This window comes from Pteronotus mesoamericanus, unplaced genomic scaffold, assembly GCF_021234165.1.
Source record: "Pteronotus mesoamericanus isolate MK-2021 breed Mesoamerican mustached bat unplaced genomic scaffold, CSHL_Meso_final contig_220, whole genome shotgun sequence".
Taxonomy (NCBI): domain Eukaryota; kingdom Metazoa; phylum Chordata; class Mammalia; order Chiroptera; family Mormoopidae; genus Pteronotus; species Pteronotus mesoamericanus.
The window spans coordinates 6,179,622-6,195,993 of NW_026555091.1; the positions used below are offsets into that span (position 1 = coordinate 6,179,622).

Below are 16,372 nucleotides of genomic sequence, written 5' to 3' on the forward strand. Positions count from 1 at the left end.
CCCAGTCAGGGCACAAGCCTGGCTTGCAGGTTCTGTCCCCAGTTGGGGCATGTAAGGAAAGCAACCAATCAATGGTTCTCTCTTATATCAATGTTTCTCTCCCTCCCTTCCCCTTTCTCTCTAAAAAGAAACCAAAACAAAACATGGGAGATGGCCAGAGTCCAAGAGGGCTGTGAAGACGGGGCGGGGCCCCACGAGCGGAGGACTGCGGACGGCCCTCGAAGCCAGGAGGGCCAGTGGGAGCTTCTGCCCTTGAGCTTCCAGAGAAAGGCAGCCCTGTTGCTGCTCCCAGGTTCCCAGGGGCGCCCAGGGAAGCTATTTCAGGTTCTTGACAGAATGGTAAAGTAATAGATTTTTTTTGTTGTTTCAAGCATTGAGTTTATCGCTATTGTTACAATGGCTAGAGATAGCTGATGAATCCACAAATACTCTGCCGGAGACCATCAGTGAGATGAGCATCTAGACGCTGTAACCGGCACACACGAACCCGCAGAGGATGAGTAAGAGCCTGCGTTAGGGAGCCAAGAACAGGCTGACTCCATGGTCTCCCCAACCTCCATGGCGGTAGGCTGGCCCCTTAAAAAATACCTGAGGTTTGGTAAATGCTTTATAATCATGACAAAATTATGCCAATGCAAGTCTTACTTAAGCAAAATCATGAACCACCGAATACTGATAAAGTCTGGCATAACTTGGCATCTCTTAACTGGGTGATAACACCCTTCAATCAAGTTTCCCCAAAATATATCATGCAGCTGATTTAAAAAATATTTCTCCAAAAAAATGCTTTGGAAGGGGAGAAACCAAAACCAATACAAACGTGAAGGAATCATTTGCCCAGGTCCTGTGCACACAGACAGAGAACTGCGTGAGGAGCTGAGAGGTGCCTCGAAAGCGGCCGGAATTGACACGCAACCTCTTGTCCGATGCCTAAGAGGAGAAACACATTTCCGGCTGCGAACGCCGCCCTGAGCCTCAGAAGAAACCCGGGAGCTCGCACAGATGTTCAGGCACAGGAGCGTTTTACGCAACGCAGCACCTGACAATGTGATTCTCCTCAAGGTGAGGAATCCGCCCCATCAGCACGGCTCTCAGGGTGCCGCCAGGCGCGGCATGGGGCAGGCCTGGAGAACTCCAAACACGCTTCATTCCCGGCCTGCATCACAGACGCTGCTTTCACGACAGGCTGCCAAGGCAAGCCTCTCGCTTTTTAAATTGTAACTTGCTAAACAATCGCTGACACAAAAAGGATTCCTAGACGAGAAAAGCAATATCCATCTAAGTGAGTGAAAACAGCCTGTATTCTGAAGCCTGCAATTAGCGCCGTTTAGGAAGAGAGGAAGGTGGGGGTATTCTTTGTCTTATGTTTTATTCTTTTTTTTTTTTCTCTTTTAAGCAGCTGGGTGTTAGGGGTTGATTTGAAGCGCTGTGTACGTGGGTTCCAATACTGGGATAGTCACGAAGCCGTTAAATGACGTGCATTTGACAGACCACTGGGCCGCACAGGAGGCCCAACCACTTCTCCAGGGCAAGGTTCTGAATGACGACACGTGTGTTTATTGAACACACCTACCCAAACCCACCGGCACGTTCTTACACAGCCTTTCAGACACAAGCATCGTACATTACCATTTTGGGTGAGCTTTGTGGAACAGAGGAAAGAGGTGATCCAAAAAGACTCCTTCGTGGTCTTCATGGCTTGATTGCTATTTCCCAGGAGGAGGCCCTTGGAGAAGGGGAGTTTGAGGTAGCGGGCAGTATCCTGAAGGTTTGTGTTTTCTTCACACTGTTGAAGACATCAACAAAAGGGGGTAGGGAGAAAGGGACCTCATGAGAATTATTAAGCATAATTTCCACCCCTGGTTTTTACAGACTAGGAAACATTGTAAACAGCATCACAAATAGATATAGGCTTTTAAGTAAAAGGCAACAAAAATGTATATAAGAAACAAAGCTCGGATGTTGGACTGCACCGACCAGGTTCGAATCCCAGCTCCTGCACTTCCCACATGAGCAACTGTACCCAGTTACTTAACCACTTGGGACTTCACGTCTACCTCTAAAATCTCTTGTGTTGTCCTCAGAAGAACGCAAAAAGCCTTGAATGCTGTGCCTGATACATGGGAGGCGCTCAAGGACTCTTCCTTGCAGCGATCACAGAATTAGGGAAAACAATGCTTCAAGTCTTTCACCGTGTCATCTGATGCAGCGTTTAAACAGCTCCTTACTTGGAAAACGGCGACTAAAGCAAGGAGTATTTAAGGGTGACCTCACAGTCCTGCTGCGCGAGGGGAATCCCTCCGTCACAGAAAACGCCAGCTAACAGATGAACGTAAGGAATTTCAGATTTTAAAAAAACAAAGCTTTATATCCCTCATGTAACTCTTCCTTTAGTCAAGGATTGTCATTTAGTGCAAAAACCAGCAAGAAAGTTGCTGAGGGAAGGGATGTTCATGATGCCAATGGAGCAAGAGGACTAGGGTCCCTGTGGGGGGTGGGGGAGGGAGGGGGACCGGCTGCCACTACACCCAAGCGGGGTGCGGCAAAGAGCGGGCTCGCCCTCTACCGCAGATGCTAAACCAACCCCGTCACCCCTCCAGACTCCAGGTTTGTCTCGCAGGAACCACAAGGGACAGAACAACAGGCCGAACAGCACTGCGGGGAGCCACCAGGCCGACCCAGGCCGGGGCACTCGTGCAGGGGGCCGGGCTTTGTCTCCTCAGGTCCCCTGTGCTGAGCGAAGGGACTGATCTAGAGTGAACGCCACTTCGGAGACGGACAGCTCGATGCAACTTACAGTCTGAGACCTAAACACATCTGCTGAAAGAGGGTTTTTTGAGATTTATACATTGACTAAGTTCTAGAGGAAATATTTAGGGATTGGAAAAATCATTAAATGAAAGAGCAGATTTTAAAATATATATATGCAATAAAGAAGCTAAGATGTCCCTCAGTTGATGAATTGATCAACTGGTGGTCCATCCAGACAGGGGCATTCGGTGCTAAAAAGGAATGAGCTGTCAAGCCATGAAGATGAGGAGGAAACGTACACGCATGCTGCTAAGAAGCAGAAGCCAGTCTGAAAACGCTGCATGCTGAATGGCTCCAGCTGCATGACCTCCTGGAAAAGGCAAACGTACGGAGACAGTGAAACAGTCGGTGGCGGCCAGGGGTCGGTGGGGAGCGGGGGTGAGCAGGCAGAGCTCCGAGGGTTTTTAGGGCAGTGCGTGTGGTGTTGCAATGGACACATGTCATTATGCATTTGTCCACAATGAAAATCACAGGGGGATGACCCACAGAATCTGCAACTCCAAGAGTAAGCCCTGACGTAAAAACGGATTTTGGGTGGTTCATCCGTGGTAAAAAGAAAAAAGAAACACGGCCATTCTGGTGAGCGGTGTTGATGATGGGGGAGGCTGTGCGTGTGGGGAGTCTCTGTGCCTTCCTTCCAATTCTGTTATAAACCTAAAACTGCTCTAAAAATATGTATATTACATATTATTATTTGGGTCAAAAAATCCATACAGAACATCTAGAAGGAAATAGACTAGGAGAGTATCGCTTAACAGCAGCTGGGTAATGAGAATGTGCTGTTTTTATTTGAATTTGCATGATCTCTGTACTGTTTTAGGAATGATACAGGTGGTTTTTAATAAACATTCCAAGAAAAACACTGTAACAGACAGCAAGCTGGTATAACGTAGATTATTCTGCCTCCCCGCAACGTGCTCCAGTGTCTCCCAGGCTGGCGTCCTGGGGAGGGGCGGGGCTCAGGCACCGGACCCTTCGCTATTCTAGCCTCCTGTGTGTGATCTGCCAGGCTGCTGTTTTCAAACGTTAAGCAGCACGTCTTTCAGAAAGGCCTCTGTAACGGCTCAGACACACACAACTGGACGGCCGCGAGATGCTCCTCCGCGCACAGCTGCTCAGCGGCAGGCGCGCCAGTGACCCCAGCCGGCAGCCCCAGGCCGCTCCGCTGTTATCACTGCAGGACAACTCGGGAGACAGAAGAGCATGTGAAATGCACCTAGGTTTGCAGGATACTAACAAAGCGAACACTTCCAGTGCCTTCTCAGGAAAAGTGCTTAGGCAAAGGAATGTTCTGGAACGCTGGACCTGGGTCCCCTCCTCTCAGTCTCGCTCTGGCTTTCAGGGCTCAGAACTGCAGTCAGTCACACAGCCCCGCGGACCCTGCACCCTGCCTGCAGCTGGTCTATGGGGTTAGCGACACGGTCTGGCCTACCGCCCGTAGCTGGACCCGTGCTTCAGGCGTCTAGGCACCGCCCCCACTCAGCCCGGACACCCTGTGCAGCTCTGCCCAGGCAGCCTCCCCCTGTGGCTGGCCCTCTTATCTCCCGTGCCCTGACTGACTGCCAGGCCCCTGAGCACGCTGGCAGCCCCTCCAATTCCTGCTCGCTCTGCTCACCTTGCTCCGCCTGCAGCCATGAACAGACCCCTTCAGTGGCTGAAGATACGGCGCTATGTCATGTCTAAGGAGACACTGGGAATGGGCGACGTGGCAGCCTTCTCTGTGGCCAGGCCAGTGCCAACCCTCCCTCACTTCACTCCCCTCAGCCTGGGGGGCCACAGCCCCAGCTTCCGTGGCTGTCTGAAGGGTGACGCGTGGATAACATTTTACGGCTCGACTTTATCACGCTCACTCAAGTACCAAACACAGTGATTAACACAGACACCGCTCTTCACACCAAAGTGACCACAAGGCCTTCCCCCAAGAATACTGGTGTGTGCATGTGTGTTAGTAGGGGGCGGGGGGAGAGAATTCTGCCCGCCCATTCAATAAGGAAAGGCACAGATCCCTCTGCGGTTTCTACAAATCCTTTGAGAGTGTGTTTAGCAAGGTTCAACATTGATTTTTTTTTTTTTTTTTTTTTGGCGAGTAGGAATCAAAGCAGAGACACATGCAGGGTGTGGGGTCAGAGTGGGAGGCTGCCATCTGTTTCCGAAGAGCGCCCGTGGCCTGCAGGAACCCCAGAACGCCTCCCAACGTACCTTCCGTTGTCCTCCGGGACGATCAGTGGGCCCTCCCAACCCAAGCAACGGGCCTCGCGAAGGCCCGCTCAGCGGCAAGCATACTGAGACCTGCGCGGGGGACCCCGGGGCGGGGCGCTGCGGCCGGCGGCGCCTGTGCGGTTTGCTCAGTGTCGCGACACTGGTGTCAGGCCACGACGCGAACGCGGTTTGTGTTCGCAACTCCTCCTCCACTATTGTTTTAACCAAGTTTGGAGTTTTGCTATAACAAATTCAGAATGTATTGGTTTAGCATATCGAATGGTGGGTATGGCTAAGAAAGTCCAAAAGTTCACCGTTCAAACAGGTGTGTTTGTGAGGACACCCTGCGAGTGGGCTTAGAGTGGCCTGCGGAGCTGGAAACAGTCTCCCGTGTCTCAGAGTGAGGTGGCTGGTCTACATGCTGACACCACGGAGGGGAGGGGGCGAGAACAGACCACGTGACGGGGAGGCGGGAGGGGCGGGGAGGGGACGCTGCCCGACATAGGACCCCAGGAACCCAGCTGGCGAGTGAGAGCATCTGCTCGCCCACTCGACATGGGGGTGTCTGCAGAGAAAGAGGGTTCCAGAAGGCAGGGGCCAGCAAGTGTTTATGCCAGGAAGGTCCTCCATACTCTCAAGAGGGGATGCACCGTGAGCCGTGCTGAGGAATCTTAAAGAACCCGGAAAGTAGGCTGCAGGTTGTTAATAGGTGGTTTTGTCACCCCAATAAGACCCAGATAGGCCCCTACACTAGAGGGGGGTTAAATGTGGACCCCTTGCATCTGGGGGACACCTGCAAAACAACTGTCTGGTTTTCACATAGGGACAGTTTTTTCCATCAGATCCCCCCAGGCACAGAACAAGTAGATGCGGAGAGATGACAGTAACAGGACACTGTCCTCTCTGTTCTCCTGTGACAGACACAGACACAGCTCAGGTGCTACTGGGGTGAGCGGAGGAGGACGGTCACCGACAGAGGCGGCGGCCGTGACCTGGGCTGTCATTCTAGGGGAGACAGGCCAAGTGGCCACGGCCTCCTTGGGCGGCTGCTGGATTGCGGGGACAGAGCACCGTCACTGGCGCGGGAAAGGCCCACCCTCTGTGGAGTCTGTGCCAGTCATGTGGAAGCAGCACGGAGTTCCTCTGCTGCAAATCAGAGAGAAGGGAGACAGCAGCCGCCTCCGCTTCCCTGCACTGGAGCGTGGCCTTGGGCCGGCACGGGCGGGCGAAACGCAGTGGCTGCCTGCCCTCTGTGCTTTAAGGTTTCAGAGCCCGGCTTTCAGTCTATCCCTTTGCCCAGAACTACAACCGCTGGTACAGCCATGAAGGACACATTGTGAATCTGACCACCGTCTTAGACATGTGACCGGCCAGGCACAAACGGTGCCCCGGAAATGTGACACCTGCAATAGTGCAAGCCTCCTGATTAAAAGACGGACATCTACAATTTATCCAAAGATCCCTGGTACAGAGCCCTGAATGGCGTGGCTCGGGGGGTTGGGCATCGTCTCACAAACTACAAGGTCGCAGGTTCCATGCCCAGTCAGGGCACACGCCTGGGGTGCGGGCCAGGTCCCCGGTTGGGGGTGCGCGAGGCAGCCGATCACTGTTTCTCTTTCTCCCTCTCTTCTCTAAAAATAAATAAAAAAACCTTTAAAAAATGCAAAACTGGTATAGGAATTAATAGTATATTAATCAAAGGAAGGGATCTGTCATTTGTGGGGAGTAGAGAATAAAATTAAAAAAATACAGCCACTTACAATCCAGTTGGAACTAATGTTACCAGTTAATCAAAACCAGATTGAAATTGTTACAGCAGCAAAATACCTCCTTTTAGGGACTCTCAATACAATGGGCCATGCTTAATGTCATTATTCAACACTCATTAAGTTCCTACGGTTTGCCAGCCCTTGAATTCAGCATCAAGAAGGTCACAAGCCCCCATCCTCGAGGACGCTCCCCCGTTAGCGTGGAGCACAAAGTCGTGATGAAGACCGCCGGGCCGCCCCTCAGCCAGGGGCGTGTTCCCAGGGAACGAGGCTCACCAAGTGGGCCTGGGAGGCGAAGGCATGAGAAGGGGGGCTGCACATGGGAAGGCGCCGGGGGAAGGCACACGTGTGATGAGCTATGGCGACCGGGCAGGCCGAGTTCCCTGGACCGGCTCCTGCGACCCAGCAATGACACCAGTGGAAACACTGCGGAACCCACAGAAGTGTGGTCTTCTCTGCACTGCACCAAGGTTCATTTCGTTTCAGTAAATGTGCTGTGGTTGTGTAAGACGTTACCATTAAGGGGAAGCTGGTGAAGGGCATTTGGGAATTTTCTGTACACTTTTTGCCACGCTCCTGGAAGTCAAACATATGTTCAAAAACACGCACAGGCATATTCAGACAACGGCATGGAGCTGGGCGTGGCTGACACGTGGGGACTAGCCTAGACCTCTTGTTTAAGAGCCCCGGAGTGGCCCTGACAGCCACTGGTGCCAGCTCCCTGGGCGAAAGGGCCACCCAGAGGCGAAACGGACCCGTCACACGCCAGCTGCTCAGACGCAGTCGGGGCGGTGGGAAGTCAAGATGAAGGGCAGGCGCTGTCACTGCGCAAGCGTTGGAGGAGGAGGGGTACACAGCTCCGCCTGGGACACGCTGGGCCTCCGGCGCCTCTTGGCTAACCCGGCGGGAGGTGTCCGGGGGCTGGCAGGAGCTCTGGCTGGAAACGCAGACCTGGCGCCGGGAGCAGAGCTGCGGCAAGTGAAGCCTGGGTGCGGACGAGGTGCTCCCCGAGTGCGGGCGACGCAGAGGGCGTCGGAGGAGAAAAGCCACGGCCACACTAACCCGTGCGGCGCAGGTGAGAGAGAGGGGCCGCCCGGGAGCGGGAAGACAGCGGCAGGCAGAGCCAGGCGTGCGAGGCTCCCCGAGGGAGGACAAGGAACCCAGGGGCACACAACTGGGAAGTCGGGTGAGGGCAGACTCTGGGAGGGGCTTTAGCCCCCGGGTGGGCGCCGAGGACCTGGAGGGGGAAACGCCATTTGAGCGGTGCAGACAGAAGCAGCCTGGGCACAAACAGGAGCTCAGAAAGCAGAGACAGTGACTGAACAGTGGCTTTTCACACAGGCCGATTGTGACGGGGCGAGGTCAGGGAGCGTGGGGGCCAGGAAAAATTTTCATTTTTGTTTAAAGAGGAGGGCCTAGGCATGTCTATAACCTGAGAGAAAACTGCGGAAGAGAAGAAACGGTTGTTGACCCGGAAGGAAGGGGGCACCTTGGCAGGGGCACGGCTTCGCGGTCGGGGCCAGGGGAGAGCGGGGCAGGAAGAGCCTGAAGGACGCGGGGGAAGGAAGACTCGCCTTCGGGAGAGGGCATCTTGCCCCAGCCCCCAGGACAGGAAGCAGGAAGGGAGCGCAGGAGGCAGCCACGCTTGCAGGGGGCAAGGGAGCGCGCACAGGACATGAAGGTCGTTCCTGTCTGGTGGCTTCTGTTTTCTCTGTTAAGTTGACAGGAAGCGGTGGGGTAGGCTGAATGGTGAAGTCCCGTAAATGGCTCTCGTGGGGACAGAGGAGGAGCTGATGAGTTTGCCTGCAGCACTGATGGTCCTGCCTCTGCGGCCACCAGGCTGATGCCAGCCTGGGACAACGGTATAATCTCCTGCGGCAGCACTCAGCTGGCTGGGACGGGGCCGTGCTGACGGACTGCCCCAGCGACCGGCCTTCCTTCCCACGCAGGCGCAGCCCAACCAAGGGGCGAGGGTACCCCGAGCAAGGCGAGGGAGAAAGGAAAGTCAGTTGGGTCTGCTGGGGAGCAGACGGGAAAACCAGGTATGGTCAGGAAATTGGAAGGTTGACCGGTCATGCCAGAATACGGGGAACTTAAGATTATTGATTAGAAGTGCTTCTGGGTAATTTCATACAGTCTTCCCTCCATCCATCCATCATTTATTTAGCATCTACATGGGGGGGGTCCTGCTGGCTGGGGATGAAGCAAGGCCCAAGGAAAACACAAATAAAGGTCACTGGAGTTGAAGGGACCAAGAAGCGAGAAGATGGAGCACTGGACAGGTCAACCAGAAGACGACCACCTTGCACGAGGGCTGAGCTGACTGTGGGAAAGCAAACCTCTACCCACAGGCTCCTGCAGGGCAGGCTTCCCGCATTAAACGAGCCCCTCTCCAACCAGGAAACAGGACATCCTGTTTGGCTCGTCTCTCTCCTGGCCCTTCTCCTGCTTAGATGCTTAGATGCACTCGATTGGGAAGCCAATAAATCTCACCGTAAGGAGTCGAATCTCTAATAAGCAAAACCCCAGCCTGGCTCACATTATGGTGATGATAATCAACAACATTGAATTCGCAAAACCCTAATGTCTCAAAGGTAGACTGTATTATTGCTATTATTATTATTATCTGTTTGCTTGCTCAGTTGTTTGTTTATGGTATATATACATTCATTCATTCGCACACATATACTGGACCTGGAGGTGTTCCGAATACATTTCCAAACTAGAAATCCTTCCGTGGGAGAGGTCGGAAGGAGGACTTGAGGACACAGCTCTTTAGTTCTACCTTCCTTTTCTAGATTCTCACATCATTCTCTTTAAGAGACTTGACTTTTGGAAAATGAATTCTCTTACACTCATTATTTCAGTCTCTTTTCTTAACTTGTTTTCCAGCAGGTGGCTGGAGGGGGGTAGCCAAAAATATCCCTACAAAGTTAAAGAAGAAGATGATCCTACCAGAATGCAGTAAAATAAGAAAACAAGATAAAACACTTTTTAGAGCATTCCCCCCATCTCTTACCACCCCTTGATTTTATAGACAGTATTTGTCAATAAATGACACAGAATATGGTTTAAAAAGAGCAAAGCCAATTAATGTTTCTTTAAAACCTTACTATAAACATTAACGTCAAGATTATATGACAGAAGAATGGTCTTTAGTTAGATAAAACTCCAAAATTAAATGATACAAAACTAAATTTCTGTGTCTTCCAATGTGTTTTTTCAAAATGAATAAAAGCTTTAATGTTATAAAATAATACTTGACCACTAACAAAAAATAAACAATGTAAAAATAAAACTGAAGGTAGTGTTAATATTTTAGGACACCCTTCCAAGGATCTACATAAATACATACATAGTAGGGTTATTCTGTGTTGCTTATTTATATACATAAATATACTTTATGCACATGTTTACATACATGAATATGTGCTTCTACAAAATGTGGGTCATTAATACAGTATAAACATTCTTCTGTGCACATAAAAATTTCCCCTCAACTTAATTTGAATACGTAGAGTTTCAGTCATTGTACGCTACTCAACCAGAACGAGGCTATTCGTCACTTTCCACAGTTTAGGGGCCCTGCAGTGACCATCCTTGAATCACCGCTGACCTTGGCTGATTGCCTTCCTCCCATAAACGCCAAGATGCGGGGTGGCCGAGTCCAAGGACACACACGTTTAAAACGGTCTGTGTGTTGACAGCTGCCCCCCGAAAGACAGTCCCATTCCCAGGTCCTCTGTAAAGGGCAGACGGTGTGCATGTCCCCCTAAGGAAACTGTCCAATTCTGGGTTTTAAAAATCTTCGCCATGTAATAGGCCAGAAGAGTTCTTACTCTTTAACTTACGTTTGATTGTTCCTATATATTCATTTCATCTGTTCGCATTTACTGCTTGGAATAACTGGTTTGTAGCGTTTACCAGTTTTCCTTTCCCGTACTGACCCGTGACAATTCATAGCCCACTGGGACTCATCGCCTTCTGTGAGCTGGCCCGCAGCTCTGTTCGTTCGTCATGTGTTTCAGCCTCGATTAGGATGGTTCTATCCATAAAAAAACTAGGCTTTCAGTTTTATATAGCCAAATTCACAATGTTTTGCAGTTGTTTCTAACATTTGAGCCAGCCTTACAAAGTATTATAAAAATGTCCAGTCATAGTTTTAAGGCTCTTCCAGTTCTTTGTTTTCGCACCGAATCTGGAATGTGGATCCAGCTCGCTCTTCACTTCCGTCCCCCTCGACACCTCTTACTAAACAGTCTACGTATTTTCCCCATCGATTCAAAATCCACTCCTCTCTCATCGTTTTTTCCCCATTTTTTAAAAAAGCAGTGACGTTCAGAGCCGCAGTTATCAGCGGGCGTGTGCCTTCCTGCCACGCAGAGGAAGGCCTGCACTAGGCTCATGGTCTGGTTTCCTGGTCATGAACTGCCAGGCCTCACGCAGAAGCTGAGTAAATGAGCCACGCAGGACAACGCCTGCCACCAGACAAGCCAGCCCCGTAGGGCTCTCCGGGGAGCAGTGCCTCCCCGTGGGCCCACACGACGCCGGTCTCCCCGAGCGTCACTCCACGGACACTGTCCCAGGCCTCCTCTGCGATCGGGGAGGGTCACCAGGAACGCCTGCCCTTCAAGCTGTTCCAGCCCAAACACGTTCTCCTCCGCTTCAGGAATCGGAATCTGGGATCCTCGGGGAAAATTCAGGCAAGGGCTCCAGAGGATTCGACACTTTGTTTCTGAGAAAGTTTGGCTCTGCTCACAGCGGTCAGCCCACAGGCCCCTGGTTACAGGAACAGGTCAGCTCCCCGGGAGCGCAGAGCAGCCAGCCTCCGCGCGGTTCCCACGGAGGAGCAGGCTCCGCCACCTGCCCGCCTGGCATTTCAAGTGCACGACGGTCCCCGAGCAGCAGTAAAGACTCCTGCTATTCTTCACTGTCACCTAGAGGCGCGAACCTGAATGCAACTGGAAACTTAGCCGCCGCCCCCAGACACCCTCTGACCCAGAGCTGCCCCGCTCTGATGTGTCATAAGAAGGGATTCTTTCTCCTCTGTGACATCAGTCACCCGGGCTCCCCATGGAAGGACCTTAGCCCTGTGTTTCCTGAGTTACGATTTCAAGTTCTCCAGAGGCAACAGCACAACACGTGCACAGAGTGCTGTCACGTCTTCTGGAAAACTGTTGTAGAAGACGCCGCCTGTCACGCTCGACATCTAAGCGAGGGGCTGTCACCTAACCGCGCGATGGTCGACTTGGGCGGCTGGGACATGGGGCTCCTCGGCTTGTTTCACTGCTTGCTCTGCTTTAAAGCAGTTTGTCTTTGTATTTTAACACTGTAAGCACTTTGAAGTCACTCTTCAAAGTAGAGACAGTTACTAGTATTCTCAGATGACATCTAAGGATTCTGTGCTTTGTAAAGTTTCCTTTTACTGCCTACTGTGGGATGCTTCATTCCCAATGTTCTTAGGACACATTTTGACGCAAACAATAGAAAGTAAGAGCCGCTAAAGCTGTCATAACAAAGTACGGCCACCCCCTGCGTGCTTGGGGAGAGCAGCAGACGGGGAAGTGCACTGCTGACCTTGTCCATTGACCTCCGGGGGGCGCAGCTCTAGATGCGGAAGCGCGTACCCGACTGCAGGAGAACCCATTTGTAAGGCTTATTTAATCCCACCCTGGCCGTGGAAAGGACGCGGAGGTCAACACAGACCCTACACGTACATTTAGATGATAAAACGGATCACCTCTACAGCGTGTTTCAGAACACGGCACGGAATATAACCACCATGCTTTCAAAGACGCATTCTCCCTGCCAGCAATTCCAAAGGAGCCTTCTTCCCAGTCGCTAGTGTGTCTCCAGCAGAGAAACGCTAAGGCCGTGGGCCAGTCGCGCAGCCCGTCCCCCGCAGCCATCACGACGTCCGCCCGCGTTACCTTATGGACGATGAGCTCGTGGGTGCCGTCGGGAAGGGTCCGACCGTCCTCCTGCATCAGGGGGACAAAGGAGAAACCAAACAGCTTCTTCTCGCCCTTCTCCTTCGCTGTGGGGGAAAAGGAAAGAGAAGACGCCTTACTTGCTTGTTGAAGCACCTGCTCACACAACTCTGGTCGGAGGCCCAGGTTGTGAAGCAGAGTGATTACCCATCAGGCAGACAGACCCGCGCTCACCAGCCGCTCTGACGGCCATGGAGCCCCTGCCCTCCAGCCCCACGTGCCCGCCCCTGGCTCCGCAAGTCACATTTCTCGGCTAATGTTCTTCAAGGGACACATTATCTGAAATGGTACGTATTTTTTTAAATTCGTGTATTGCCATGTCTTCTCACATCCCCCCTCCACTGCTGGACGCAAGCCCCAGGGAGGGCAGGGTGCTTCGCTGTTATTTCATTCTCAGCCTGGTGTCTCAAACCGTGCCAGGCACCCAGTCGGCCCTCAGTGTGCAGAGGTGAGCGAGCGCGCGGGCAGGAGCACGCGACAGGTACCGTTCTGCTCCCTGCTCGCGGAAGGGGAGCCTCTGAGCTCTGCCCTGGGAACCGCCTTCCTGAGAGCCCCGGGGTGCAGACAGAGAGCCTGTGGGGCCGTGAGCACTTCTGGGACTTGGGAGAAAGGTAAGACCCTGCTAGTCTTCTCCCTCCACTCTGAAACGCCCACAAAAGCTAATTTACCCCTGAGCCAATTCTGAAATATGCTCTAGCCCCAGGGACAAGGTCCTTCTCTCCCTGAGTCCTGCATGTGTGACAGCGTGCAGGTGACGTCACCACATGGGGACTGGCCACGCCTCCATTCCTTCCAGACTGCACAGGGGCCTGCTACTTCCGGTCAGGTCTAGGGCACACTTCAATGACACAGGGAATACCAGCAGGTCCCCAAACTGGGGGGTGGGGGTGGGGCAAGGGGGGGACTTGAGAAGGTGGTAATGAGTGCAAAAGAATGAAAACGGAGATGGCAAGGGATGGCGAGTTTCTGGGTAGCACTGTTTACACAGACGATCCTGTGACGTCTCCAGGCCTTGGGGGTGGTTCTCAGACCTGTAATACGAGGCCCTCACTTCCCATCACCTCTAAGGACCATTAGGACTGACTTGACTGGATTCTCATCTGAACAGTGGCTGAGGCCGCATGGTGATGCAGCTATATGCAAATGAGATATACATCTGAGCCAATCAGAGGCCTTCCTAGCGACATTACACACCTGGGGAAGTCCTAGCAGGTTCCCCTGAGCTGAGAGCTGGATGAGCTCCTGAAAGGAGAGGCACCGCATGATGTGCCAGGGCCGCCTAAGGCCACCAGAACCGGTCATGTTTTTCGTGCTGTGTCTTCCCTTTCTGCCTAACGTTTCTAGACTATGAAAGTGATGGACTGATTTTAAGGAAAGTGATCAATTTAAAGAGCACGCTGTAGATTCCCACGGGCACTTTTTTTCCCCTCTTTCCACGGAAGTCATTGGTTCTTCACAAGTAAGTGCCCGCTCATCTCTCCGGCCACCACTGGCCCTGGGGCCCCGGCTCACCACACGCAGCCTGCACGTCGGCCCTCACTGCATCACCGCGCAGCGAGCGGACCGCCCCAGGACGACAGCGCCAGCCCACCGAACGCTTACTGGAGCAGTGCCGGAACTCGAAGCGGATGTGCGCGCCCCGGAACTTATCCACGGGGATGGGCAGTTTCAGCAGCTCGGACCACCGGGGACTGTTGTTGTGATAAAGGACGAAGGAGTGGTACTCGCTGGCGGGGGGCTCTCCGGAGCCGAAGGAGATATAGTCCTAGCGGAGAAAACAGGCCGTTTCAAGTCAGCTCCACCGGGAGATTATTGCGGAAGCAGACGAGCAGCTGCTTCGCTGAACCTGCCTGCTCCCCAAGTCACCCCCGTGTCACGGGGCGTGACCTGCCAGCCGGCTGCGCTTGCTTCCTTCTGAGGCCAGTGCCCCGGGGCCTCCAGTGCCAAGGGCGGGCCTCGGGCACGCGGGTGAGACGGGCAATTGCCAGCCCCACGTGAAGGTCAGGTCAGAGGCAAAGGTCTCTGCCTCCACAGTGAGAGCTGCCCCGTGGGCCCCGGGGTCACACGGAACACATCTCCCCCAGGAGGCCCCGTGGCCCTCCCTCGTGCCCCAAACCTCACTCCTTTGTCAGGTCAGCATGGAAACAGGGGTAAAGGTGCGATGTTTTGGTTTTCGTTTTCATTTTTACCAAGTGCCAAAAGAAAGTATTCACCTCCAGAACTACTTCAGATAAAAGGGGAAAATATGAAATGGCATAAAAATATTGTGTTTACAGAATAACTGCTGCGAGAAAATTGTTGATATGATTAAACTATAGGAGCATCTCGGCTTTTCAACTTTTCCTTTCTGAAAGGCATTTTAATGATTTTAAAAACACACAAGGGTAGAGAAGAAAAAGACGAGAAATAATGCAAATCAGAAGTTAGCTGAGCTCCTTACCGATGAACCCAAAGCAATGAGATGGAACTGTCTTACCAAAAAATTATCATACCTTCAAGGTCTGGCCGCTGCTCTCGACAATGAACATCGTCACTTCCACGTTTCTGGCCACACTTTTGCCTCCTTTCTCAAATTCCCCCCTCTCTATAGTGATGTATAAGTCATTCCTCATCTCACCTAGCGGGGGAGGAAAATTAAAACCATCTTATATATACTCAGATGTGTAATAAAGCACTCTACGAAGGAAAACGTCAGTTCATAAAACACAGTGTTAGAGCACACATATGAAAGCAAAATGCATTCTAATTGTACTTTTACAGAAGGTTCTCCACCCTCGCTGCCAATCTCCAAGAGAAGTCAAGGCTGCCTCCACCAGGCTGAACGAACAATGCTGAAAATGCGCACGTAGGAGGCGAATACCAGGGCTGACTAGAAAGCTGTTGTCAAATTGCACCACTTTTCAGTATTTCCCGCATTTCATTTATGAGGTGCGGTGACAAAATGACAGCCTGGCGGGGTAGCTCAGAGGAGCGGGCCGGTCCTGATACTTTACAGCGGGCAGCTCTTAGAAGAGAAGGAACATCTAAATGGAATAAAATGACAAGGCCGCCAAGGGTACAGTTATGTGCGAGTCCGTTCCCAAACGCCGGGACAAAATGATCTCACTGCCGGGAGAATCCGATTCGTGCTTTACAAGCGCAGATGGAGAATAATTCAGTTGTACAGACACACTTGCTGGGTATTTTTTGCCTCAAGCTATAAAACCAACGAAGGAGGCCCTGGATTCAAACAGACACATTCTCCGTACACACAGACCATCTATTTTTTTCTCTACTGGTTATTTGTAAAGCACGAATGCTTCTTCATATCGCCCCTTTTCTCATGACTGAAGAAAAAGGAGCAGGTCGACGCCAACCAGCAAACCCAGACAAGCAGGCCGAGCGCCAGCATCGGCTCTCCCCCGAGAGGGAGCAGGGCAGGTGCCCAGGGGAGCGGGAAGCGAGCGAGCGAGCGAGGTGCTGCCCCCGAGTGCCGGGAGGACGGCAAGGCTGCATTTGCTTTTACTTAACTAGCTCTCAAACGCAATCTTCTTTTTCTAATAAGCAAGCAAGTTACCAGAAGCAGCCATAACCACACAAATATGCACACAACTGGGAGATTTC

The 16,372-nt window shown here is 52.3% G+C and overlaps 1 protein-coding gene across 1 annotated transcript in view; it reads right to left on the minus strand.

The window, feature by feature from the left end:
* DOCK4 (dedicator of cytokinesis 4) overlaps nt 1–16,372 on the minus strand; it is a 323,634-nt gene that overhangs the window by 101,665 nt on the left and 205,597 nt on the right. The window contains exons 14-17 of the mRNA XM_054571366.1: nt 15,262–15,386; nt 14,372–14,534; nt 12,710–12,816; nt 1,630–1,786 (exon numbers count right to left, since the gene is read on the minus strand). Of these exons, the coding sequence (XP_054427341.1) occupies nt 1,630–1,786; nt 12,710–12,816; nt 14,372–14,534; nt 15,262–15,386 (552 nt within the window). The remainder of the gene's footprint in view (nt 1–1,629; nt 1,787–12,709; nt 12,817–14,371; nt 14,535–15,261; nt 15,387–16,372) is intronic.